The sequence below is a fragment of the Podarcis tiliguerta genome (assembly GCF_965153285.1).
Source record: "Podarcis tiliguerta genome assembly, chromosome: 11".
NCBI lineage: Eukaryota > Metazoa > Chordata > Lepidosauria > Squamata > Lacertidae > Podarcis > Podarcis tiliguerta.
In genome coordinates, this window is record NC_139544.1 from 36667130 (window position 1) to 36683536 (window position 16407).

The 16407-nt window shown below is 41.6% G+C and overlaps 1 protein-coding gene across 2 annotated transcripts in view; it reads right to left on the minus strand.

Annotated features, from left to right (window-relative positions):
- The window catches only part of SERINC5 (serine incorporator 5), a 42162-nt gene that overhangs the window by 8863 nt on the left and 16892 nt on the right, over window positions 1-16407 (minus strand). For both annotated transcript variants that reach the window (XM_083404155.1, XM_083404156.1), the window contains exons 3-9: window positions 13675-13853; window positions 11802-11884; window positions 7308-7401; window positions 6083-6294; window positions 4678-4773; window positions 3324-3450; window positions 1762-1828 (exon numbers count right to left, since the gene is read on the minus strand). In XM_083404155.1, the coding sequence (XP_083260281.1) occupies window positions 1762-1828; window positions 3324-3450; window positions 4678-4773; window positions 6083-6294; window positions 7308-7401; window positions 11802-11884; window positions 13675-13853 (858 nt within the window). The remainder of the gene's footprint in view (window positions 1-1761; window positions 1829-3323; window positions 3451-4677; window positions 4774-6082; window positions 6295-7307; window positions 7402-11801; window positions 11885-13674; window positions 13854-16407) is intronic.

Sequence of the window (16407 nt, forward strand, 5' to 3'; positions counted from 1 at the left end):
CACACTTAAGAGCGCTCCCTGACAGTGCTGCTTGCAAGTGACAGGCGTGCTAAATCACATGGCCAACATTTCAGGCTGTTGCTAGTCCAAACGAACTAGCTGGAACAAAACTGGCAGCATAGCGATGGCAAGAACTAAGCCAGCTACATTTCTGCCAAAGCCCCACACAAGGAGCTGTCATTTCTTTGAAGTACTGTACTTTGGCTGCCATCTGAAACTATTCTAACTTTAAATGCTTTCAGAACTTCTATTAGCACAACAAACCTGAGATTTTTGCATTAAATGTTTAATAAGGATCAGAGGAAGTTGGTCACTCCAAACATATTTGATCTACGCTGGGAACATCTGGCATGCTGAACTGGTTCACAAGTCACATTAAACCACAGTTTATTTTAAAGCAAACCTCGGCTTTCCAATCATGGCTTGTTTGAGGGAAACAAACCCTAAGTGCTAGTTCACATGTAACCAGCCTGCTCAGTGCAGGAAAGGGTTAGGAAGGGAGGAGTAACTCGGGAACATTTGAGCAATGTGCACCAGCACACTACTTGTGTTAAAAACTATGCTATAATGTGACATTGTGGACCAGCTACTGTATAGACTTGACATCGCCACAATGAACACTGGACCAGTTTTGTCACTTCAGATTATTCTATTTTTAAAAATACATTAATTGCTGCTCCACAGGTCGTTCCAGTGTAACATGCCACACATTAAAAATGAAGTAGTGCATAAATCCTATGAACTATGTAATGAATCAAGTTTCTGTAGACAGATGGTGCTATAAAACAATTTTCACTCACTCCCCCTACCACACTACTGTGTGTGTGTATGGGGGAGCAAGGACTAGGCAGCTCCCATACTTTGAAGCACACAGGATTCCCCCCTCTCATTGTTTATACTTTCTGAAGGTATGTTTATTTGCCAGTTGAGCCTCAGTTGTTTGAATTGCACAACAAACTTTTTAAAAAGAAGGTGCAATTACAACAAAGCAAATATGCAATTTTGTGTGTAGATGACTCTCCTTAAGCCTGTGCATAACCACTTGAATTCAGGTTCCTGCCTCCAACTGGAGATCAGCACTGCCTGAACATATTTTCAGCTAAGTACCACAAACTCCTAGAAACTTACACCACTGGTTATACACTGGCATAAGAACTAAACACAAAATCCGGTCAAACCACATGACTGACATTTGCATACATGCGTTACCACTGTAATGTGGAAGTTTGGCTATGCAGAAGGTTTTTCTTTTGTGGGAGGGATATCACACCACCAAGGTAGCAGCTCTAAAGTTAAGAACAATAAGTAAGTTTGAGCAAGTGAGACTTTTCCAGCGAGACCCAGGCAAATAAACCTGGGAGCTTTTAGCCACATGAGAGAACCTGGGGAGCAGGTTGTAACTGCTTTGTGGGGGCTACAGTTCTTAAAAGATAACAGGAGCTTGATATCAGTGACTTATGAGGAGAAAGCTCAAGTACCAAAGCTTAAAAACATCTTGCAGAGCAAAGACAGGTATAGTTTGCAGTTTCTTCAATGTGACCACCACAATGCCAACATTCGATCGTGTTCTACAATAATATTGAAACAGCCCTGAGTTTTTGCACAGAACAAGAATGTGTTATGCTTGTAGCTAGTATCTTGTAAATGCTAATGAGGAAACTGCAAATGTGTGTGTGTGGAGCATATGGAACTTTCCATGAGAGAGTGCATGGACTTGGCAGAAAGAGACATACTGCAGAACAAAGAAAAATGTTAACTCACTTCAGTTTCCGGTGTGGCATATATTCCTCTCAGGGCTTCAGAGCTTGCACGCGTTGTTGAGGTCAAGCTAGACACAAACAGGAAAGCAGAAATTAATCAGTGGGAATGCGTCATTCTTAGAAGCAGCCTTGCTGAAGAGACATCTTTTCTAACAATAGGTTGAATAATTTCTGGAAGGCACTAGTCCCAAATGAATTCAGTGGAACAGAGGAGGCCCGCTAGCTCCAAAAGGATTGTTTAATAGAAGTTGACCCTTTGGGGAAGACAGACTCCTGATGCAACCAGAAACCTCTGCAGAAATGGTGTTTCCTAATAGTTTGCCAGACATTAGAGAAAACAAGGAACACACTGGCAAAACAGACCCCTGCAGTCTTTGCACCCAATGCTTCACCTCCTGATAGCTCTGCATTGCTCCAGGTGGTCCAACCCAAAACCAGATACCCCAAAATTGGTCTAATTTGGTTTGGACCAGCTGAATCTGGTGCACAGCCCCAGTAAAAACTTGTATCTGTATATGAATGAGCACGGCAGACATACTCTTCCCACAGGAACTTAGGTTTAATCAATCTTCCACTAGAGGTTTCGAGATGAAGGGGACAGATATTTAACCAGTTTAGTGTTTCTTCAAAATCAACATACTACACACCAAAAAGACATACCATTCTGATTTTGTAAAGACCACTCTAGTGGGAGGAAATTTCAGTTTTACAGGTTTTGTACTACTTTAGAGCCATATTTCACTTATTCGTGTTCTTTGAGAGAAACAGTATGTAAATGCCCTCTTACACCAAGGCAAGGAAAAAATGTGCATGTTGTACTAGAGAAACACTATTAGGAAGATTACATAATACTGGTATGATGGATCTCTATGCACTGTGTAAACATTTTGACTCTAGTAATTTCTATTAGAATACCAGCAATAATATGGCCTCTTAATGGACTCTAATTAAACTACAAAGATTGTATCATCATCTCTTTAGGATGGTACCTCTGTACTGACCCAAGCATATAGATGGGGACTCCCTGCCTTACTGTTCGCATATATAGTGGCTTCATAATTTACACACGCCAATTTACATTTAGCAGACTGTATGTTGAAATGGTGCCAAATAATAACTGCTACCTCCCTCAGAAGTATTTATTAGTTAAATTTCTGCCCCCTCAATCCTCCCAGAGAAGCTCATGATAGGAAACAACAAAGCAAAACAAGGCAATTAGATAAAAACAACTAAAACCATTAAGAACATTTAAAAGCATTTTAAACCAGCTAAGATTGCCAGGAACAATCAACTATCAGATGCCTGGGTGAACAGGAATGTTTTAATGTTAAGCACAATGGAAAGATGCATTTCACAGTGGGGAAGGGGGATATTCAACAAATGGGGAACCATCACCAGGAAGGCCCTGCTATAGGTCAGCACAAACTGGGCAGCACCCAGTGACAGCACCACCAGTAAGACTTCTCCTGCCGATTATAGGGCCAAATAAAGTAGACTGATGCAAGTTTTCTAATTCTATTCAGTTACTTCAATACTTCATTACAACTGCAACTCAAGACATACCAAGAATATAAAATGCAGCAGAACAGGATGGCAGTACCCAGTCCAGTCACCAAGTTTTCATCCGTTTGTAGCCCCTGGCTAAATTCAGGTACACAGATCGTGATGTTCTTCTGATTCTCATCTAGGACTTGGGGAAAAAAATCACAATTAGCATGGCTCATTTTATGTTTCAGTTATATGATTTGATACACCCTAAAACTGTATTTTTAAATTAATAAAATCTATATGATCCATAATGAAACACAGTGTACTATTGAAAAGGCTAAACTTGCTGTTGCTCTTTTCTATTTTACGGTTTGCTGCATTCATTCATTCATTCTTCACTTTTATTCATGCCATTGTGACTAAATGGCAAGGTCTGAAAAGCATCACTTTCCCCCACTCACCCCAATAACCAGCTATTACACTCTGCACCATGGGTGGGAAACTGCAGCATTCCAGATGTTGCTGGACTACAGTTCTCATCATCCCTAACCAATGACCATGCTGATTGGGGCTGATGGCAGTTGGAGTCCAACAACACCTAGAAGGTCATAGGTTTCCCATCCCTGCTCTACACCCCCAAAACATACTTTCTCATTTTTTTCAGTTAGTGACACATCCTATTCTAAAAATAAAAACCCCAATAGTAATCATATAACATCTTCCAAACAAAACATTTTTTTTGTAATTGCTAGAAATAAAACAGAAGAAAACTCTACATTCTATGTATCAGCTGAAGCTAAAATATATATATTAACCTTCCCCAGCCTGATACCTTCCAGATAGTTAAGCCTACAGTTTCCTTCAGCCTCAACCAATAGGGCCAATTATCAGAGATGATGAGAGTTATAGGGGACCAGGCTAGGCAAGGCTGGCATAAAGGTAAAGGGACCCCTGACCATTAGGTCCAGTCGCGGCCGACTCTGGGGTTGCGGCGCTCATCTCACTTTATTGGCCGAGGGAGCCTGCGTACAGCTTCCGGGTCATGTGGCCAACATGACGAAGCCACTTCTGGCGAACCAGAGCAGTGCACGGAAACACCGTTTACCTTCCCGCCCGAGCGGTACCTATTTATCTACTTGTACTTTGATGTGCTTTTGAACTGCTAGGTTGGCAGGAGAAGGGACCGAGCAACGGGAGCTCACCCCGTCACGGGGATCGAACCGCCAACCTTCTGATCAGCAAGTCCTAGGCTCTGTGGTTTAACCCACAGCGCCACCCGCATCCCTAAGGCTGGCATAGCCTGAACTATATAGGATAGATTCATGTCCTGATATGAATACTACAACAGTATACTAACAAGTAAAGCAGAGACCTTTATATTGCCATTGGTGTAAATGCACATATAATTCCTGATCCAAATTAAACTTACTAGTTTCTGGTGGTTTGCTTGAAAGAGATGAAAAGGTGAGATACATGACATAGCAGCTGATAATGCCTGACTGCAGCAAGCCAGAATGTGGCTGACCTAAAGTTAAAAAAAGGAATATTATTAATAATCATTGTTTTAATACATTTTTGAAAAGCTTTTAGAGAATGAAAATGTGTCTTTTCTTTTTCAACAAAAGCTTTGGATCTAACCCACTAATTCCTACTGCGATTTTTATATTATTTTTAGAATTAGATTTTTCCAAAAGTGACAAGTAAAAGACACTTTACAATTTGCTCTCATAGCTGGTCTGTCAAAAGGGAAGGGGGATTCAGAGTTACCTAACTCATTTACATCTCTAAATGTTTTCTGTCACCAAAGGCTTGATATTAAAGACTCAAGTGGCTAAGCAAGCCTTAGAAGACATAAATGGCCAAGAGGAGCATTGAACTTAAAACCTCTGTGAAACTATCACTTAAGTCTCACTGATTTCAATGAGTCTATTATAAGCATGACTAATAAAGTAATTCTAAGCACAGGAAGCTGGCAAAATTTATCCTGGCTTAAATTAAGATGGCGTAAGTTATCCCTATTCCAAATTTTGTTCAGAAGCAGAGCTGAGGCAGCCTAAGTCTGGTAAAAGGAAAACAAACCTTTAAAATTCAGTTTGATTTACACCAACCATTTTGGTGCTCTAAGTTCTGCTGACAGAGGTTGGCTTAAGTCTCTCCTTGCCTCACCCCAAGAATGAACTTTTCTGGGGATTTTACACCAGCATAGATTCTGCCAACTGAGTCAGATTAGCTCCAGTTCAGCTGGGTTGAGAGAGTTACACCATCCCTCCAAGATCTGCCTACTCTAAGCTTGCACATCCTGGTGGATCTTGGGTTTGGATTGTGCTGTTAGTCTGGCTCCAACCCATAAGTAGTAATAATAATGCAAAGATTCCTCTAGAAGGCCTCCTATTCATTCCTCTAGTCCAGCATGGCAGTGGTTCTCAGAAATATGCATTTAACAGCATCTGCTATCCGATCCTTTTTTAACTGGAGATGCCAGGAATTGATCTAGGGACCCTCTGCACGCCAAGGATGTGTTCTGCAACTAAGCTACAGTCCTTCCTCTCAATACATATGGCAAATTGATGCATGCAGGTAAGCCACAGCAGTGCTGTGACCTGATGAGGCTATACAGCAGGGTTATACAGATGGGCTGTCAGAATTGACAGTGGGTGCTGGCAGATTATTTTACACAACAGAAATTCAGCAGCTGGGTCAGAGACTGTGACAAACAGACAAGTCCCAAAACGCAGGCAAAATTCTACTTCTAAATATATTGAGGTTCAGTTACGGCCAAGGAAATCAACAGTAGTTCCAGCTAAAGTAATACCAGACCAAAAGAGCTTGCTTACGGTTTTGGACACAAGGCGAGATGGCTATCATTGAAATAAGCAAGCACAAGCCGCCATTGACGCCAAGCAGGATCTTGTTAAAATTGCAGCCATCGGCACGTGTGTAAAAGACAGCCATCACAATCAGAGCTCCAACAGCGACGGAGTACAGAATGAGAGTCACAAGAGCTAAGGAGCCATACCAGAGCTTATTGTGCCTTGTGCCAGATGTCCTGTTGGGGAAAGAAAAGGGCAGCATGGATTTAGCTGAAGGGAAAGCAAATGAATTCTATGGATTCATTGTCAAGAGGTATCCTCATGAGGATAGTTCATTATGGGGGAAATTTGCTGTATTTATATTGTTTAATACAATGGACATTTCTAAAGAAGAACAAGCCATGCCTTAATTATTTGAAGTGAGCATGGCCTACCGCATACAGGATTCACAAACTGATATGGTCTACGCATGTCTGGAGGGATTATAATACAGTAAATTGTGACCAGCTATAGGATGAACCTTCAAGGCTAGAAAAGTCAGTGCTTGGTTCCATGAAAATGAATTTGGGTCCAGCGGAATGAAACAGAACAGGAACTATCGGGAAGCACAAAAACTACCATATCTTTCCGTGTATAAGATGCCCCCATGTATAAGATGCCTCCTCTTTTTTGGGACTCCAAATTGATAAAATGGGGGGAAATTGCCCAGAGTTGTTTTGGAGGGGAGGCGAAAATCATTCACCTGCAGGACCAACACACCCAATCACATCACATCACATCACATCACATCACATCAATGAAGCAACCAATCGTCAGCACGTTCGCCAAAAGTACAAGGGCTGAGGACTCCTCAGAGACGCAAACACTGCCCCCCCCAGCATTTGAGTATAATGCAGAAATCTCAAGAGGTTTACATTTCTTTCTCTTCCAAAGTTCATGCATTTCTAACGTTTGTGGAATGAAAAAGAGTAATGAAGGCACTGTTGCACCATGCATGTGAAAGTTTTCTGCAGCGATAAAAACTGTGATAGTCACTCAAAGAAACAGCTTGTAATAAATAGTAAGTGAAAGACCAAAAAAACACACCAAACCCCAGAGTCAGGAATAAAGGAAGCAGCATGGATAAGAAAGAAGCACTCTAAAAGATATAATATGAGAATGCCTGATACAAATGCTAAATTTGATCACAGCTGCTATTCAAGGCAATATAGAAACTCACACAAGTGCATGCATGTGCAAAGATACATACCAGTTCTTATTCCATTTGTGGGCAAATTCTACAAGCAGGATGAGTTGAATGAGGATAAAGAGGAACCCTCCTGCAGCACCTACATAACGCCATGCTGTAGGACAATAAAGAGTTGCATTGTCAGTTTTGACTCAGATAAATGAATTATTTTATTCACTATACAGGTTCTTTTTTTAAAAGCAATGAATTCATGGCAAAAATCAGAAAGAAACTGGTTCACAAAAAGTACACTCCAAAATTGTATTTGGCAGATTTCTGATGGTCCAATATTCTGTCAACTAGCCTAAGAATGGGAAAACTGTGGTCTGATGTTGCTGGACTCCAGCTCCTACCAGTTTCAGGCAGCATGGCCAACTGCAAGAGATTATGGGAGTTGGAGTCCAGCAGCACCAGACAGTCCCAGGCTCCCCGATCCATCTTCCAGCCCATTTTACATTTTCAACACTGCAATATGACTGCAATCACTACTCCAGTATACCTGAAGGAGCGTGTCCACCCCCATCGTTCTACCCGGACACTGAGGTCCAGCACCGAGGTGCTTCTGGTGGTTCCCTCCCTGCGAGAAGCCAAGTTACAGGGAACCAGGCAGAGGGCCTTCTCAGTAGTGGCGCCCTTCCTGTGGAACGCCCTCCCACCAGATGTCAAAGAGAACAACAACTACCAGACTTTTAGAAGACATCTAAAAGCAGCCCTGTTTAGGGATGCTTTTAATGTTTGATGTATCACAGTATTTTAATATTCTTTTGGAAGCCGCCCAGAGTGGCTGGGGAGGCCCAGCCAGATGGGCGGGGTATAAATAATAAATTATTATTATTATTATTATTATTATTATTATTATTATTAATGAAGAGCAGAATGTGCATCGTTTGGTTGGATAAAGCAGTATCAGATCTAAAATTCTGAGGATTTTAAAACATTTTGCAACTACCATAATTCTCAAAACTGAGATTACAACGCGTCCATTTAAAAACAATGTAACAAAGTAGGAAACAAGTACTGTTTTATTTTTATATGTTACACCTGTTTTTATGTTGGATCTTTGTATACCGTTTAAGGATTTTTAAACATTAAGTCATTTGGAAATGTGTTTTAAATAAATAAATATTACATTTTAAAAGTTTTATTTAAAAGACATATAAGCACAAAGGAGGATATAAATATTACTCAAAATAAGGCAACTCAACAGCAAAATATTTCTCTTGCAGAGCTACCCAGAATTAAAACTATATTGGGTAGCGCATACAAAACTGTATACTTAAGAACCTTTATTTAGACTTTCTATACTTAGAACCGAAAGAAAGTGAAGCATAAGGCCCCAAAGGGCCTTTATAAGACAACCTCAAACAGCAGTTTGTGGTTGAAACCAGATGTTTACCTCCAGATTCAAATTTAGATGGCTTTACTGTATTCCCACCAAAAGGGAGGATTCATAATTGTATTCACACTGTTCCTTAGCACTCCAAAAACACACACAGCATATTTTTAATGAAAGAGAAGTGCAAAGCAACATTAACATTTTGTTCAATATATAAATTATATGTGGGGACAATCTAATCAGCAACGGTTTTCTGCGCAAACCACATACAAAATCTCAGCAATGCAGCTTAGGTCCTCACATTTTAAAAAGTACTCAAATCAAAGAGCCAATTAAATTATAAGGTAAAGGTAAAGGTACCCCTGACCGTACGGGCCAGTCTTGACAGACTCTAGGTTGTGCGCCCATCTCACTCAAGAGGCCGGGGGCCAGCGCTGTCCGGAGACACTTCCGGGTCATGTGGCCAGTGTGACATCGCTGCTCTGGCGAGCCAGAGCTGCACACGGAACGCCGTTTACCTTCCCGCTAGTAAGCTCCCTATTTATCTACTTGCACCTGGGAGTGCTTTCGAACTGCTAGGTTGGCAGGCGCTGGGACCGAGCAACCGGAGAGCACCCCGCCGCGGGGATTCGAACCGCCGACCTTGTGATGGGCAAGCCCTAGGCGCTGAGGCTTTTACCCACAGCGCCACCCGCGTCCCTAATTAAATTATAGGCACATACAAAAGCATGGAGTGGCTGCAAGATGGGGCTGTGTGTTACTCCATTGAGACTGCTCAGTGCAGCTAAGCTTCATTACAAGGCCTAGTAACATGTGCTCCACCAACACGACTGGTTTCTCTCCAGTTAGTGGACTGAAAAAGCAAGGAAGTGAATCGGAATGGAGCTGCGGACTTTGAAGTTGTCCTTCTTCATGTCTTGATTTTTCAAAAGTGTCTCATTTTATGGACAATTAATTAGATATCCTGCAATTGCATGTGTGAGTGCTTACAGCCTAAACTAGTTAATAAAAGCACCTTCTTATCTCTAAAGCCTTGGGATATTCTACATGTAGCCTAAACTATCATGTATTTTTCTCCTCCTAGACCTAGAGGATTTGGAGATTGCCATCTGCCAGCATTTCTGACAAACAACAAATAATCTTAATTGATAAGAACTGCTGTTCAGACACAGGATCTTACAATAATGAAATGAAAGCTCTGCAAGAAATCTAATTTTGCACTACTAGACAATGTCAATTTGGAAACTAATGAAATTGTGGGTGACTTTAACTGAAATTGCTGCTGACTTTTAGCAGCGCTAGATCAAATGCAGTTTGGTTTAATTGTTCCACATGAAGAACAGAACAAATCACTGACTACTGCAAGCGATGCAGTCCAGCTGTACTAATATGCTTAGACTGAGCTAATCATATCAGGCTTGACATACCAACAAGGTCTTTCACATTCCATAGTGAGTCATTTCTCCTGCATTCATTGGGAGTTTCGCTGCTTGAAAATATGCACCTAACACATTGGGGGGGGGGGAATCAACCATATTTTCAAACAGCAATAAAGTGATGAAAGGTTTTCTGCCTCATATAATAAACAACCACCCACACATTATGAATGAAGTGGATAAATGCTGTATTTGTGTAGCCCTGATGTTTGGCACTTTAAGTTAAGGAGAGAAGGAGCATCTTGCAGCTGCAAGTGCTCAACAGGGTATTTTTCTGAAAGGGGGAGGGATGAGCAAAACTTATTTGCTATGTTAAACATGCAGTTTGCACTTGCAGTTTCTAGGGAGCTATGGGAAGCATGGCTGGGGTTAGAGGGAGGCTAACCTTATCCCTCTTTGCTGCATTCACAATTCAAAGTTCCAACTCAACTGCCCTGAGAGGAAAGATGTTATCGGCATCAATTGCAGCTTCCCTACTGTGACAAACTGCAGCTTTATTTTGGTGCGGGAGAGTCAATAATAATAATAATAATTTATTATTTATACCCCGCACATCTGGCTGGGTTTCCCCAGCCACTCTGGGCGGCTTTCAACAAAATATTAAAAATACATTAAAATACATTAGTCAAATTCTCCTCCACTGGTTTCTAGCGTGAATCAGGTCTTCTCCCCACTCCTGCTGCCATACATCATTTTTAAAGACGCAAATGTGTTTAATGAATTATTGTATAGTTAGGCCTTTTAGAGTTTGGCTTTTTTATTTTTGCACAAGTTGCTGGTAGGCTTGCAGGCCTGTTTCTCAGGCACAACCTTGAAAGGGATTCTGGTCACAGCAACATCATACATTTAATGGACTCTCGTACCACTTTAACAGTCATGCTTTCCTCCAAAGAATCCTAGGACAGGGGGAGCCATGACTGTTAAAGTGGTATAATAGTGCATGAGCCTAACTTCATCTGCTCTTGTCCAAACTATTACATTTCACACAAACACTCTCCTTGTCTGTCTTGCATCTGCAGCATGGACATCCAGTCCCTACTCCTGTCACTCTGCTCCTGCTTATTTCTTCCAAAAGTCGAGCAGATGAGAAAACACAGCACCATGCTTCAACTGTTTCTCACTCTCCCTCCAAAGGACTGTGCCAGATGTCATCCATAACCAATTTAGCATCTCTGGTTAAAGGTAAAGGGACCCCTGACCATTAGGTCCAGTTGCAGACGACTCTGGGGTTGCGGCGCTCATCTCGCTTTATTGGCCGAGGGAGCCGGCATACAGCTTCCGGGTCATGTGGCCAGCATGACTAAGCCACTTCTGGCGAACCAGAGCAGCACACGGAAACGCCGTTTACCTCCCCTATTTATCTACTTGCACTTTGATGTGCTTTCGAACTGCTAGGTTGGCAGGAGCAGGGACCAAGCAATGGGAGCTCATTCCGTCACGGGGATTCGAACCACTGACCTTCTGATTGGCAAGCCCTAGGCTCTGTGGTTTAACCCACAGCGCCACCCATGTCCCTAGCATCTCTGGTTATCTGCTATCAATTGATACTCAGTAGATCAGAGATAGAGGACCAGTGCCTCCTAGAAGAAGCTCCCTAGACTCCAACCATCACCATCCCGAAACACTGGCCATGCTTGCTGGTGGTCATGGAAGCTGGAGTCCAGTAACATCAAGAAGGCCACAGGTTCACCATCCTTGTAACAGATGAAGAGAAAACACACACCATTCTTTTAAAGTTAGTACCTTTAAGAAAGGTATCCTGGTCGGGAATGAAAAAGGCTCCTGAGCACATGGCGGCCAAGACTAGAAGTTTAATGAACCAAAATCTGAAGTGGAAAAAACAAACACAGAGAATTTAATTTACTTAAGCTGTGAAAATCATATAACCCATTCTAGGTTCATTGTTTATTAACCTGTATGAAGAGGGGCGGAGGTAACTTAAGCAATATCACCTCTCCTTATAAATACAAGGAAATGAAAAAGAAATCGGCTGGTTTCTCACTTATTCTTGTGTTTCTTCTGTTACGCTCCCCAGTTCAAAGGATTTAAGAAGAGCCCTACTGATCAGGCCAATGGCCCACTGGTCCAGCATCCTGTTCTCACAATGGCCAGCCAACTATGGGAAGCCCCATAGCAGGACTTGAGTGCAAGAACACTCTACCAACTTGTGCTTCCCAGCAACTGGTATTCAGGGACATATTAGTCTGACAGTGGAAGATGGAACATAGCCATTGCGGCTGTGTCTGAAGAGAGAACATATATGAGTTCCATCAAGATGGGGTTTAGAAAGAGACAGTGCAAACAGTGTATTCTCTATTAACTGTGTGGCTGCTATTTTTTGCAATGTACCATAGGATCCGAAATAAGCACAAACAAACCAAAAGACACCACAGCTATTGCACTGTAAAAGGTGGCACATAATTGCACAGGAAAGCAAAATAAAACAAGGAAAGAGTCCTCATCACTATGAACACTGTCATTCAGACTTGACTATCCATCCTGAATGAGACACACCATGTGTGCACTTTAAATACGTTTAGTTTTTTTTTTTTAATGCTTTAAGAATGGTGTGTGTGTGTGATCTAATGAAAATGACAGGAAGTCAGCAAAGAAATCCATGCAAACATAGGAGGAGGAGAGGTGGGTATATATAGCACTGGAAAAGGAATTTCTGCTAGTATTGTTTATTCAGTGCTATGAATATGCTCAGGGTTTCTTTAAAAAATGGCAAAGCCGCAAAGAGCTTTCAGCAGTAGAGGAGAAGCAGCTGGGTAAAGCGCAAAGCACATAAAACATTTGCAACCATCTTCCTGCTTTGCTCTGCTCCCCCTGAAGGAAGAGGAGACACGGGGCCATCCAGGGAGGGTACTGGACCCACCCACCCCTGACTTGTAATAGCTGGCCTTGACACCAGACTTCTGGGTGGGGAGGGGGAGGCTGAGATTAGCCCATTCAGCCCAGACACTGAGGTCCAGCTCCAAGGACCTTCTGGTGGTTCCTTCACTGTGAGAATTGAGGTTACAGGGAATCACCAGGCAGAGGGCCTTCTCAGTAGTGGTGCCCACCTTGTGGAATGCCCTCCCATCAGATGTCAAGGAAAGAAACAACTATCTGACTTTTAGAAGACATCTGAAGGCAGCCCTGTTTAGGGAAGTTTGATGTTTTATCATGTTTTTAATATTCTGTTAGGAGTCGCGCAGAGTGGCTGGGAAAACCCAGCCAGATGGCCGGGGTATTAAATCATCATCAGCATCAACATCTAAATTAGTGGGTAAGATTATTTCTTTGCTTATTAATTGCATATCATTAAGCCGTATAAATAGTAGCACATTGCTGGTATATTTATTTCCCCATGGATGTTATATTATATGAAATATTATAGTATTATATTATTCCCACCCCGCTTTCTCCCTGTGGTATTATATATTGCATGTAAGTTGCTTGGAGACCTTTGAGTGACAAGCAATTAATAAGTTTAATAAATAAAATAAAATAATAATAAACACGGATGGTAAAAAAGCACCAAGCACTACATATTTAGATTGTGAAGAAATCCAGCAGCTTAGAATAGTGAGTGTTTAAATTACTGCAAAACCAAGACAGCCGTTTGGCTTACCCATTGTGCATGTATGCACGGCAACTTTTGCTATTGTTGATTTTGATGGTGAGTAAGAAGAAGATGAAGAAGAAGCAGGCCATTCCGAAGCTCACTCGATAAACTGCAGAGTACCCCACCAGCTTCTCACATGAGTCACCTGCCTGAATATGTTGGCATAGTGTGCCATAAAAGGGAATCTGAAACAGAACAGTAAAACAAATTTAGATATACGTGGTATGAAAACAACAACACCCAGTTCAAGAGACTTTCAGTTCATTAGGCGATGCGACCAGAGTTGCCAACCCAGAATTCTGCTTAAATTTACCTTCAGACATTTGCCAGAGGATCAGAATTTCAAACAAAACTCCAATCTGTGCATTATAGAGGTGCTATAAGATGTTCTGGGAGAGAAATATTGAGATATGCCAATTCTTTATTTAGAAATTAAGTTACATGTACTTTTGTGGAATAATTGTATTTTCCAAAAAAGGTATTCATTAACAGCATTCCAGAAAGATTGACCATGATCATTTGTAACACTAAACCATATTTTAGTGCTACATGGATGATCCTGAACAAATCCAGGTAGGAAACTTGTGACCTTTCAGATATTGCTAGATTCAGCTCCTGTCATCTCTGATCATTCTTCATGCTGGTTTAGGCTGATGGAATTCAGTGGCATTTGGAGGGTCACTATCTTGATTTAGTGATTTAGTGTTGTTTAGTTTATTTGTTTGAAACATTTCTGTTATCGCCTTTCATTGATAATACACAGTAGTAAGAATAAAATATTTTTAAAAATTATTTTACCACGGAAAAAGTATCCCCACCCAAAAAAACCCCAACAACTCCCAACAGCATGAAATGCTTATTAGTTACAAAACTGTTGCAGAAATAAAATACCAGAAAGGTGGGGAAAATTCCAGCTCTCGTTTACTCAATATTTGCTTTTGTGGCTGTGCTTTCGCTCATGGAAAAAGAACAGCCAGCTACGCATTCTGGTCTCAAGCTCACCACACGAATGTGGAGTTGTGCTCAGAAAACACATCTTACAAAGCAAGCTTCTGATCTGAAGCTCTATACTTCAGCTGTGTCCCCTATGAAGACTGGTTCCCACCCCTTCACAACCAAGGCAGCCTGAAAATAGAAGCACTGATATACAAATACAAGCATTTACAATAAAATAAAGGCCTCTCTATATCCTCATGTGTGTGGACTAACTGAACTTTTTATCACAGCTGAACAGAACACCATTAACACTCCCTTTTCCCTCTTATGAACAGAGCCAACTCTCCAAGAACCTCTTCCAAGGCTAAACCCAGCTTGCAGAATTGGAAGAAAACAACGTATAGAAAAATATTTTCACTTTAACGATCTCTGGAAAAGGGAAAATATGCAAGATGTAGACTATGCCTGGTAGGAACATAATATAATTATTCTGAGATATAGGAAATACTTCCATTTGCTTATGCCAACAGCTCCAAACCTTGGCCATGATCCAAAGAGCCATAAAATAAGCTCTGAATTCAGAACCATGGTGGTTTAATATGTAGGCGTATCCAGTCTTGCTTTTGTGCCACATTTCTAGACACAGGTCCACACTTTATCATTCCCTGTCGGAGTGCACTTTCTTTATGCCCCAACACTTTCCCCATGAAATACCACTCTTTACTGCTGAATCAGAGCAAATGGGAATGCACAGAAAACCCAAATTGCCATTTGTTCTGATTCAGAGTTAAAGAGCAGGTTTTTCTGGGGGAAATGGCGGCCAGAGTAGGGAAGGGCAGAGCTATTGGACACAGATCAGTAAAGCATGGACCTTTGCCTATAAAGCAAGGGGCAAAAGGTACCGGTAAGTGCGGATGAGACCTTTGAGTGTTTAACCAGGACTAGAGAGTGCCAGGTTCAAATTTCCACTCAGTTGTAGGGCTAGCAAAACCACAAAATTTGGACTCTGGGCTTAAAGGGCACAAAACCTAGAAATCATGTCTCACCATCAAATGACTGCTTTGACTGATGAAAGTCTAAGGCCACTTCCACTAAGGGGTGAATTAAAGCAATTACAAAACTGAGGATGGAAGTCTATAAAAAGAAGGCAGTTTGGCAACTAAAGAATGAAGTCTCTACAAACTTGGCCAACATTATCAGTCCTTTGCTAAATTGCTGAGGAAGCATGTTACTCCACACTGTTTTGTTAAGGTCTGGAAACATTTAATAAACATTTTCCAGAACATCAGTCTTGAAACAGCAAACACTTTCATTTATAAAAATCAGACCAGAATACTGTAGCTGCCCTAGCCTGGTGTTTTCCGTACCAATATGCAGTGATGAACACTACTACTAAAGATTTTCCAGAAGAAGAACTGCTTATGCCAGGGGTGGCCAACTTTTTTTGATCCAAGGACTGCACAAATCTTGGGTCAACCCTCCTAGGACTAAATGCCAGCAACGGGTTTGGCTACCTCTCTCTCTCTTCCCACAGAAGAACAGGAGGTGCGGCGGGGAGAGAGACTCTCCTAATCTGTGAAGAACAGCTAAAGAGGGGTAATTATTGCCTTCTCTCTGATCATATGAGGGAGGGAGCAACTTATATCCCCATCGGGATGCTGAGCTCCACTGACTTCAGTGCTGTGCCTGCTTTTATTTTTCTTAATAACTTTTTGCCATGAATGGTGGGATCTTTTGTGGGATGGGGGCAGGAAAAAATTGCTTATGGTGGCTAGATCAAGACCCCAAACTAGAGGTTAGCCA